The sequence below is a fragment of the Malus sylvestris genome, chromosome 15 (genome assembly GCF_916048215.2).
Source record: "Malus sylvestris chromosome 15, drMalSylv7.2, whole genome shotgun sequence".
NCBI lineage: Eukaryota > Viridiplantae > Streptophyta > Magnoliopsida > Rosales > Rosaceae > Malus > Malus sylvestris.
In genome coordinates, this window is record NC_062274.1 from 16,511,471 (window position 1) to 16,523,743 (window position 12,273).

Below are 12,273 nucleotides of genomic sequence, written 5' to 3' on the forward strand. Positions count from 1 at the left end.
GGAACCTAATTTTCACTCAGGTGATAATTCAGGGATTAAATTGACAATTCATCCCTTATTATATAGTATAATTTGAGTGCCTATTTATATTTACAAAAATACATAATTGTATTAAGATATATAAATTGCATAATAAAATGACATAGATTACAATATTATAACATACAAAAAATATGGAGAACAAGTGTATAATGAGTGTTCATCCAAGTATTCAACAAGTCTCCTACAATTTCTTGAACAAATAAAATCCAAAATGAAAGTTATTGATTTGATGTCTAAATGAGAGTTGCGACCTAGGCAGGCTGTGCGGACGCTTAGTTGAATATCAGAGTGCGCAACGAACAAGACTACAAAATAATAAGAATATTATTAAACAAAAGAGAATGACGGAACGGCTACAAAACCCTAAAAGGCTACATTGTGAATGACTTACTCTCAAACTAAATTACAAGCTCTATTTATAGAGAAATAAACCTAAGAAACCCTAATGCGTAAATGCCAAAAATACCCTACTACAAAATCAAATCAAATCTCTAATTAATTTCCTAAATAAACCTAATAAATTCTAACAAGGCGGACTAGCCAGACGATTAAGAAGGTTTAGACGTCATTTCTTAATTTTGAAAGTCTAGAGATTAATCTGCAGGACAGTGAATAGCTTCCTAGCACTAGTGGGGATTTTTGTAGCAGTGCATACAAGCATTCACAATTCGGTCGATAAGTGATGCAGGCATCTTGGACATTGCTGGAGCCACAATTCTCTCCCCGCCATTCATTACAACGATGGACAACGGTGATAGGCAAGGTCGAGGCCGAGAATGCAGTTTCAGGGCATTTTTGTGCTGGTTAAGAGAAATCAAAAGGCGGATTCTCGCTCTTAAGGTTGAATTCCAACGATCTGGGGTGCGGCCGCAACTCCTTGCACCTCTGTGGCTTCACCAGTGGAAATAACTTTGCGAAGTTGCTCCTTGACACTTATGTTATTTCGGAATGAACCCAATTTTAGGCATTAACAGTGGACGCATCCGAGTTGAAGCTTAATTGTTTAACGGTTTCAGTGTGAAGCCAATGTTCTATTTATTGGATAGTTTATAGGAAGATGTTCTTTTTATTTTTGTTATTCATGTTGTCTATCAGTTTTTCACACCCAAAGGTTAGAGTTTGTATCATCCTCCCCGACGTCCCCGTTTGACCTTCATTTAAAAATAAAATAAATAAAGAAACAAATGTGAAAGGGCAGGAATAAATTATAGCTTGTTCAAAATAAGAATAAATAATAACAAATTTTTTATTTGTCATCTTGGGGAGTAAAACCAACAAGTAATAGAAAACAATGATTGACGTGAAGCTATTCTTTGGCTCATGCTTGTTGGATTTACCTAAGAGAATTTTAACGAAAAACTTCCGGTATTGTTCACTTTAATGAAAAATCACATTTTTATACTAAAAGGTCAATCCTAGTACTATTCACTTTACCCTTTATTTTGTCCTTATCGTTAAAACTCAAAGTTTTCAAGTCATTTTCATTAGTTTTCCTTTTAACTAATCCAATAGAGGTTTGGGACAAGAAATATATTAAACCCTAAAACTATAGACTAAGAAGATGAGAAGACTTTGGCACCTAATACTTTTATCTTCGGAGGGGAGCCAAAACTTCAGGTTCGAAGGACCAAATATAAGATACAAGTAATAATATTTTACTTAAAAGAGCACTAGTTAGGTGTAAAAGATAGACGAGCGATTATCTTATTTCTATTTTTGCTTATACTTATTATATATGAATTACAAGATATAAAAAGAAGAGGAAAGGATCAGGCCCATCAGGGTCAATCGCGGTCAATGAACTGGTGGCTACGATTCTCTCAACATTTGCCATTTGACGATTTCTCACCAAAGAATATATGCCCCGGTCAAGCATTTGGCTTAAGAAATTAAAGATGACAAGGGGAAGTGGAGCCACTACGTTTTTTTCCTCTTGGCCTAATTAGGTAAATAATTCATGTGGTCATAAGGTATTCGGAAAATAGCTCATGTTGTAACAAAAATTCAAATTTAAACTCCTATAGCGAAGTCATTTGTATCATCTCTTTAATAGAGATAAGACCCACATGTGTTGGTGGCCTTACTACCTCTATTGAAGAGATGATACAAATATGTGATAAATGTAGCATTACTCTTTAAACCCATGCTAATAAAGAAAGTTCGTTTAAGGGTAGTGTTATCCACACACTCACTTTTACCTCTCACACATTCCTCTCAATTTCCGGCCGTTTGATCAAATTATTAAAGAAGATTAATGGACAAAAATTAACAAGAGTGTGTGGGAGGTAAAAGAGAGTGTAAACAGCACTACCCTTCTTTTTAATTCATAGTATAGTTGGAAAATCGTTTAGAAATTTTATTGTTAACGTGATTTTTTATCGAAAATATATGTTTGGTTGTATATAGTGCAAAGTATATCGAAGATAACTAAACGCTTTTTAATTTGAGTAAAAATTTGCAAATGTGATCTTTCAATAAAGTACAGTGTAAACTCAAAACAAATATTTAGCGTCGTATTAACTAACTTGTGCTTACTCGCTAAAACTAAATATATACACTAAAAACATAGTGTATATTAAATCAATGTAGTCAACTCAACTGCCCTCGTAGATACTCATGCTCAAACTCTAATTGCATTATAATATGCCAAATCAAAGAGAAGCTTCGGGTGATTCTGTAATTCAATATTAGGTGCGCCAAAAGATCTACTCAAACAAAGTCTAGACAAACGTCACAAACCTTTAGACAAACCTTTGCATCGATCGATCCCTTTATTTTTAAATGTGACAGAAGAAGGTGTTGCGAAAGAGCGTTCATACCCACATGGTGAAATTCATAAACCAAGTTCATTGGTAGATCAAATAAACAAAACACTGAAAATTTTATAAAAAGGGGAAGAAATTTTCTTTTTTTAAATGCGGGAATGTAGAAAAAAAATAAAGAGGGGAGTCTGCCTTCCTCCCTTGACTCTTTTCAATTCCACTTGTACAACTAATTAAGGTATATATCCTCCCTTGAGTCATGGGTGGACTTTGACCACTACTTTTCTAACCTACCTCTCTCTCTCTCTCTCTCCCCTCCTTCCCTGGCTGCTTCTCCCTCTCTCTCTCTCTAAACTTGCTTACCAGTACTACTACTTTTCATGTTCTCATCCTTCTACTTTTCAAGCACTTACGAACCAGAAACTTCTAATTTTCTCTCTCATCACCTGTCTCCCTCCTCTTCTTCCTCTTTCAGTTTCTTCCATCACTAATATGAATGCTTTCTTTTAATATTCTTATCTATGTGTATAAATATCACCACTTTTCAAATCTCCCTCATCTGTGCCAGCTTCTTCCATGATTAAAGCCACTATTAATCTGCTCACATCTTTCCCCAACATATATTCATGCTGTTTGGCCCTATACTTTTCATTTTGACAACCGATAGTATATTCTACACTAAATTCTAGGAGAAGAACTTAGTTGCATAATGAGAACACATTGCTCTAGCCAACTTAGCTAAACTCAAGTTTGCGGAGCCCTATACTTATTATCTTATTATGATTTTCCCTTTGCCACCTTCTAGTTAAACGACTCTTCTTACTCTCTGTAGCTCATCAGGTTCCGCATATAATTCAAGATGAATAAGGAGCACATATATTGGGTAGGGTCATCCTATAGTCATGACCAAAAGACATAAAGGTCGATTGAAGTGTAGCGGGGAGATCCAGAGAGACTCCCATTTCCCACCTTTGTCTATGGACACTGCTTTCCACCTCGATGAAGGTTCTCGCGCCAATTTCCTTCGACTTGTCATGCAATCTTTTGGCTGCTTTTACATTTGCTTGTGGTCTTATATGCCACCTCCTTCTAAGTATGTATGCATCATTCCTCTCTCACTCTCCGTTTCACACACACATCGAATGTGGAAGGAGCTCGTATTAATGTTGGTTTGATGTGTTCGTGCAGCTGCTTATTCTTTCTCGATGGTGTCTATGATGAAGAAAATCAACCAAGCTCTTCTTCCGGCAGTTTGGCTCGGCGGCTTTTCGATGAGTATCGGCTATCAGTTTTCAAAGTCTTCGAAAACGAGTGCGTAACTAAGCCTATTGGTTTGCTTCTAATTATTAATGTTGCTATTTCTCTCATAAGTTTTTTGCTGCATGTATATATGTACATGATCAGGTGTGTTCCAGGATTCGCTTTCAGGAATAGTTTTTCATTTGTGGAGTTGCAAGAAATGGACCTACAAAGACTGGCATCAGATGATAAACAGAGGCAATTTTATCAGGTAACTAATTTAAAATATAACTGAAGTATATTCATTAATTTACGCAGGCAAAATATCGTGCGCTAATTGAGTATTTTTAATCTGCTTGTAACAGGAAGCAAGGATTAAGGTTTGTTCATATTGGTCTACGACAATAATTAATGGATAAAGATCTCCAAATTGAATATTTTTGCATATATGATCTTTAGATGAGGACAAAGAGAATGAATTATTCCAATTATGATGTTCTGATGGTAGAGATTAGTTAATCAAGAGTGAGGAAATAAGTAGGTTCCCGCATAAGGGGAACACAAGCATTATCCTTAATTAATCGGTATTTTTCTCTTATAGTTTCCTCTTAAATTACAGACTGCAGTTTTCATGGGGTGCAAGAGTGGAGAAATTGAGCTGGGCATGTCCAATGTGTGTCAAGTAAGACCAAGTCATAACCTTACTTGGAATTATTTTTATGAAAAAAATTTGGTTACACGGAGGTTTCGAACCCTAAACCTACCATAACCCGCCCCCACCAGGCTGATCCAAGTGGCTTTTAATTATATTAAGAATCTTAATGCATAATTGAGGTTTTTATAATTAACTAATTTATTTTTTGTTGTTTTGCAGATAAATATAAAAAGAGAAATGATGAGAACCTGGTTGCCAGAAGTTTTTCCAGGACAATTATCTCCACATACAGAAGTTGCCAGCAGGTCAATCAACGGTCAGCAACAATATCCACTTTCATCATCTTCATCTTCTTTGAGATCACTTTCCACAATGGATAGTCCTGAATATTCCTCCCTCCTCTTCAACATTCCCACCACCACTACCACCATTTCTCATAACATCCCAGAACTCTTTACACAATTATCTTCCAATCCCTTGCAACCAATCAATATTAGTTCATTGGAACCTTTACCAACCAAAAATCTCATTACTACTACTTCTTCTACTAGTACTACTAGTCCTCATCAACAAGCCATTCAAGCAATTTCTCGAATCCGAAACATCCAATTCCCAACTCCGGAGATCGAAGATGCCACGATGACAAGAGCCATCCTTGCAGTTCTGTCTTCTTCTCCATATCAACCACCCCCACAAACTAATCCACCTTCTTCTTCTTCTACTACTGATCATCACTTGCAAACTCCAAGGGCCAGTGCTTTCAAGAGTTACAACACCTCAGTTTTAGCCCCAAGAACGCAAATGAGTGCTAATTTACGCCAGCAAAACATGCACAAGCGATCCATTTCCTTCTTGAGAAGCTTGAATCTAACGAGGCTTCGCGAAGGTATCCAAGCCACCCGCCCCACAAGCAGCCAGTTGCATCATATGATATCAGAGCGCAAAAGGCGTGAGAAGCTCAATGAAAGCTTTCATACATTGAAATCACTACTTCCTCCGGGAACCAAGGTATTTAACATGCATATACTCTGTTGTATAAAAGGATATTGGACCGTACTGGATTGAATTGGACTACAATAAACTATACTAAACTAGATTATATTGAGCGTAGTTTTAGTATTCCAGTTCAGTTAAACACGGTCCAATATAGCTATATATTAATTTACACATTTGTTGGGCAATGCATTAGAACATCTTTCTCTTTTTTTTGCATTGGTATATATATTGGTTTCGTTGCAATCGTGATTAATTAAATTTTTTGGTAGTGTAGAAAGACAAAGCCTCAGTTCTTACAACTGCAAGGGAGTACTTGACTAGTTTAAAAGCTCAAGTTGCTGAGCTTAGCAAAAGAAACCAGCAGTTAGAGGCAAGGCTCTTGCCACTTGCCAGCTTAGGAGCTAATGAAGCAGCAGCAGCTGCAGGCTCCTCAAATGAAAGATGTAGTCTTACGGTTACGCGTGTATCAACCGAATCATCCCCGGATCAAGATGAGCAAATTATTGACTTGCAAGTGATTCTAAGATCACAAGAGAGCTGCACCGAAGATATGGTGATCCGCATTTTGGAATTCTTGAAGCGGGTTGAGAATGTAAGCTTGATGTCCATGGAAGCCAATACTTGGATATCAGAATCAAATTCTAACATCAACCGCGTAATCTTGAGATTAAGAGTTGATCAGGTATGTAATAAAATACTTACAAAATTTCTTAAACTCATTAATTATTAATATGCTCCCTGGTATTGAAGCATGTGTGAATGAAATTCACCTAGGGTATATAGAACACCTTTTATAAGCTTTTACAACTACAAAAAGTTAAACAGCAGAAAACAATGGAATAATATGTACACGTAGGGATTTTAACATAAGACATTGAACGTTGAGTACAAAGATAAACGCTTATAACCACTTAAATTACAAGCTTGCTTTTGAGAGAAAGTTGATATGTAGCCTTGTTAATTTCATGTTGTAGATTTAATGTGCTAACTACACAAATAATTGAAGGGTTTAATGAGGTCACTGATTAGCAATGAGAAGCCTACTTTTGAGGAAATTAGAAGGAAACTGAGTAGTTGCTTTATTCTTTTCACAGGGAACTGAATGGGACGAGGCTGCTTTCCAGGAAGCAGTGAGAAGGGTGGTTGCTGACTTAGTACGTAGGATAGACTAGTCTTCTTTTTATTATAGTCGAAATTGTAGGACTAGTCAATATTTTGATATATGGATTGCATTCTGTGGGCACCCATCGATGCTTCCCAATTTGAACCCTATCACATCCGGTATAACCACCATTCAATTAGACGATCAAACGTATCAATTTCATTCATTTCATTGTGTTTATTGACCAACAACTAATATTTTATTTCTTCGATTAAAAGTGTAGAATACTTTTAAGATTTTTTTATTTTTTTATAGAAAGGTAACAATTTTAATGGTTTCTTTCACTAATTTGCCTTATCTTCATAAGAAATTTATATTGCAGAGAAATTTTTTTTCAAAAGTGGAATCTCTATAGAATCTTTGTTACTTTATATTTTTTGCACAATTTTTATAATATTGGCGCGAAAATTAACGTTAAAATATGAGGTTCAAATTGTCCATAAAATGTCTCATTTTAAGAGAGTCTCCTGAACATTTCCCCATATTATATTTTATGTTATTATTTAATCATCTGTTAATTATACAACAATTGTTGGGAGCTTGGGATGGTTTTGTTGGGAGCTCCAGCTGTCGGGGTCAGTCAAGCCCACCCAATATAAGTATGTTTTCCATGGATTTGGATCCTCTCCTGAGCTAATGGAGAGAATCCTCCTGACCAGTTATCATGAGCCGTTGGATAAAAATCCAACGGCTATAATTATTATAACTTTAAAGAGATTCTCCTGTTTGTAGCTGTTAGATAAAAATTCAACGACCCATAATAACTGGTCAGGAGGATCCTCTCCATTAGCTCTGGAGAGGCTCCAAATCCGTTTTCCCCCTTTTTGTTCTTAGTTTCTTGGTACGCATTTATGTCGCCCAAATTGACTGCAAATGGAAAGTAAACCGCCAATATGACCAAAAAGAGATTGGTTAATGATGCAGAAAAACGGTATTCAAAGTATTGGTACGTCAAAAATTCACTTTTTCAATAGTTGCTTCAAGAGAGAGGATTCTCATTGGATTCTCTGTGTGGGAAATTAGAGATCTTCCAGTCATATTTGATTATCGTATATTGTGCGATTAATTGTTTAATACTATTTATATTCAATTTTTAAATAAAAAAATTTATAATGATTTCTGATCGTACGATGTACGATAAACGGATAAGATTGAAGAATCCGGCTAGGATCTTCTGGTTGCTTCAAAACCACCTATAACATTTTCACAGCTGGTAGCTACATCCATCTGCCCCGTCAAGTTGAGTGGTTGAGGCTGAGATAGGATTCATGTATCAAACATCTTAGATTAATGATATTTAAATCCCATTTGTCTTTAGTAATTTGGCCACGATATCTGCTTTGAAATTATAGGGCCAGTCAATTACTTTTCTTCAAGGGAATCAATAAAGGGGTTTGGAGACGGCGGTTTTGACCCTGTTGTGTATGGCGTGCACTTGTTCAAGAAATAGAATGCACTTGTTCAAGAAATAGAATAGTTATGTTAGTTTTTAATTTAATTTTACGAACCTTCTGCTATCCTACTTGATTAATCTGTAGAAATCTTCCAATAATTGCAAAGAGAAAAATTAGTAGAAAGGAGAGTAGAATCGATTTTTAATAAAGCATCTAAATATTTTGATAAAAAAGAAGGTAGAATTGGTTAATAATTCTAGTAAAATAAGATCAAATTAATGGGTAACTTAGGTCAAATTGGTGGATAACTGTAGTATTGTTAATAGCTGTAACCATATTTATCTAAATGGGGAAGTAATTCGAATACATAATCTCAAGCGTAAAGATAAATACTTTTAACCAACCGAATTATAAGAATTATAAGTTATGTTAGCAAAGTTTAGAGTCAATATTTTAGTGGGCTTTTAGGGAGCAATACTAGTAGCTTTTCCCACTCCAAAGAGCTGAGTACTTTTCTCACTTGCAGTCCCCTGAGTTGGCTGAAAGTTCTGGTTTACAATCTAGTCCTAATTTTATATGGAAATGGTAAACCAACAAAGCTTATTTGAAATTCATCAATATTGTTTACTTGTGGCTTTGTTTGTTAGTTGTGATTACAATTGTAGGGGGGGAAAGAGTGAAGTAAAAGATTATCTAAAAATGCAAAGTAAATGAAATGGTAATTTCGGATAATGAACAAAGCATTATCATTCTTGGATAAACATATTAATGTGGTGCAATAATATCAATCAATTTGTTAATTAGCTCATAATTAACATGCCTAGAACGATGGTTCAGGCGTTGATTCTCACTATGATGTACTTTAGGCATAGCGGTTGCACCAATAGGTCAAGCTTGATGATTCTTCATCAACAGCTGATTCTGCTTTTCAGCAATAAATAAGATAGAGATCAAATCCGAAAACTTAGTGAACTTCTGAGCTCTATATTGTTGTTGCAAGACAATATTGATCGTAGAGAAGGTCGAATAGGTCTTCTCAAGGAGATCTTCTTCGGTCAAGTTCTCGTTACAGAACTTGAGAAGTGATCGAATTCGACAAACTTTAGAATTGAATTCATTCATAGACTTAAAAGTCTTGGAAGCGCATATGCTACCAGTCGTGTCTTGCTTCAAGCAATAAGATGTCCCTTTTGTGATCAAAACGATCGGGCAAACGACCCATAAAGCTCGTGGATCTTCCATAGTAAGGTACTCAGTTTGCAGTGCATCATGAATGTGTCTTCAGATGAAGATCATGGCAGTGACTTTCTCAGCTTCGCCAACCAAGTTATATGTCTTAGCTTCAATGGATGCTCTAAATTCTTAGCGGTAAGGTGGAGTTTCACATCTTGGACCCACTTAAGGTAGTTTCTTCTAGAGACGTCTAAAGCGATAATGTCAAAAAAGAAATGGACAAGAATGCGGTTAGTGTAATGGAGACAAATCAATCCATTCACATAGCAGTAGAATATTCGGGTTCTAATAGACATGTATTGAATGAAATTTACATGAAAAACTTCAAGTTTTCATGAGTGATGTTTTAAGAAAACTTTGGGTTTTCAAAATGCATATTTTTCTAAAACTTATTGTAAAATCGACGGTGTGTGCAGTGAAATAAACAAATAAGACATAAAATTTACGAGGTTCCTCTACAGTCAGTGTGACTGGAATACGTCATCGGGGCAGCAATGGTGCTTTCATTATAATTTGGAATAATAGGAGTACAAAGATAACTCTCTCTATTATCTCATCTCCTCTTCCTTTCTTTTCTCTCTTCCTCTCTTCCTTCATATCTCTCTTCCTCTCTTCCTTCATATCTCTCCCGTGAATCGCCCACTTGATGTTGTGTGGGGTTTGCTTTTATAGAAAAAATGAGTAGTGTTGAGCAAGCTTCTTAGACATCCACTTGTTGAGTGGATGAGTGGACATACATTATTTACAACACTCCCCCTTGGATGGCCACAAGTCTTCGATTGTCTTGTTAAAATCTTGATTTGTCTTTGATGCTCCCCTTGATGAGTATCTCCCCCTGATTTCAAATCATTTAGGCTGATCGTTGATCATTCTGCTTCAATCTCTTAGCGAAAAGAGTTGTCGAAAAAGGTGCTTTACTTGTTGTTAAATTTCCACAGGCTTTTTCTTGAACTGGGTTGTAGGACTTTCTGCTAAACTTGCATCAAAGATCTGAATTTACTCCTTTTATCTGGAGCGGAATTTGGTTCAAGAATGGTGGACACTTGATCTTGAATCGGACTTGTGATTTCTTCAAGGACTTCGAGGCTTGATCTTGAATGAAATTGGACCATGAGGAGCTTCACGTGGCAAGTGATCTTCGGCTTTGTCGGGGATGAATCACCACGTGTTTGTTGCGCTTGTCTCCACATGTTTCAATGTATCATTTTCACTTTCCTTACTTGCTTCCCTTGCTTAAGTAGTATTTTCCCTACTTTTCCCCCATGCATGTGTGGCATCTTCTCTTGCAGTATTTGCCTTCTGATGCAGGAATGGAATGCAACCCTTACATTTGGGTGGTTCATCACTTCTTGGTGACTGGAGACCCAGCTCCAACAACAGTTGAAGATAACTACTCGAGAGCTAGGTAAGCAATCATGAAAGGTTTCAGGCAGTCGGTTCCTTACTGGGAGTTTGAGTGGAGGTTCCGACATATTGCTTTCTTTATCCTTGTCTTTGCAGGTAAGAACAAGGACAAAGGAAAGGACAGGGTGATTGCATGATATGAGAAACTCTTGCTCTCGTCCCTGAAGATATGAGATCATCTTGCTCTGGTGTGATTTGTTTGAAGAGGTATTCTCGGAGAAGAAGAAAACTGAGCATTTTGAGATGCTTTGTTGAAGATGCATTCTCGAAGATGAGGAAGAGTTGGACATTATTGCAGGTCTGCCTTGTTATGAAGAATGGATGTCGACATATATAGAGATTTCCCAATAGCAAGTGGTGGTGTTGTGCTTTTACTCTTATCAGCAACTGTGGTGTAAATAGAACAGTAAGATTTACGCGTTTTCAACTTTGTCAGAGATCTTTGACAAAGTTGCACACGATATCCGAAAAACTAAGATTGCGGCTGAAAAATGCCAACGAACTTTATTCAGGAAAATCTGGCTTTTGAAATTCAGAGAACCGTGCCACTTCGATCTTTGAACAAGTGGCTCTATTGCCTCTTCTTTTATAGAGACATCCATTATGTTCAAGAGTATGCTCAGAAAGTTGCTGCCTGAGAAATTTCCCCCTTCTTGCACTTTTGAAATTTTATTTGACCTCTTTTTTCTTCATCATTTCTGAAAATGACTTACCCATCTAACATTTGCTTAGATTTGAGTCTTAGAAGTGATACAGACGAGTAGCGTCAGGATAATATATGGCGTCCGTCCTTCTTATCTTCTAATGGTCCTCTTACAGTTGGGAACTCTGTGATGAAGAATAACATAACCACTACTGTGGTAGCTAGGAATCTTCTCACTCCAAAGGATAACAGAATCCTTTCAAAACGGTCTGACGAGTTGGCCGTTCAAGACTCCTTGGCTCTCAGTGTTCAGTGTGCTGGCTTTGTTTCCAATATGGGTCAACGCCTACTTGCTCAAACTCACCAAGTTGAATCATTGATGGCTGAGGTGGCAAGTCTTAAACAAGAGATCAGAGGGCTCAAGCACGAGAATAGAGTGTTACATGTGCTTGCAAATAATTACTCGACGAGCATGAAAAGAAAGCTCGACCAACTGCAGGAATTCGAAAGTCGGATTCAAAGTGATCACCAAAGGTTCGTTGCTAGATTTCGAAAGCAACTGATGCCTTCCCCTTCTGGTGTTTTGCCAAGTACTGGGGTGCCACATGGTCAATCTCCAATACCTCCCCCTTCTGGGGTACTTCCAAGTACTGAGACTTCACATGAGCAACCTTTGTGAAGGCTTCATCCTGTTTGTTTGTTTTAACTCATGTGTATATACATATATGTAATTTCTTGGAGAT

At 36.8% G+C, this 12,273-nt stretch overlaps 1 protein-coding gene across 3 annotated transcripts; it reads left to right on the forward strand.

Annotated features, from left to right (window-relative positions):
- The first annotated feature begins 3,095 nt into the window (after positions 1-3,095).
- Positions 3,096-7,027, forward strand: LOC126605113 (putative transcription factor bHLH041). Of its 3 annotated transcripts, XM_050272471.1 has the most exons (9): positions 3,097-3,552; positions 3,637-3,897; positions 3,993-4,115; positions 4,209-4,314; positions 4,409-4,423; positions 4,663-4,725; positions 4,918-5,706; positions 5,969-6,376; positions 6,789-7,027. In XM_050272471.1, the coding sequence occupies exons 2-9, from the start codon at positions 3,707-3,709 to the stop codon at positions 6,864-6,866; spliced, it is 1,773 nt and encodes a 590-aa protein (XP_050128428.1). In that variant the 5' UTR covers positions 3,097-3,552; positions 3,637-3,706; the 3' UTR covers positions 6,867-7,027. The 3 variants fall into 3 exon arrangements, with proteins under 3 accessions (XP_050128430.1, XP_050128429.1, XP_050128428.1); XM_050272473.1 differs by having other exon boundaries at positions 3,096-3,901; XM_050272472.1 differs by lacking the exon at positions 4,409-4,423 and having other exon boundaries at positions 3,096-3,897.
- Positions 7,028-12,273: the final 5,246 nt, after the last annotated feature.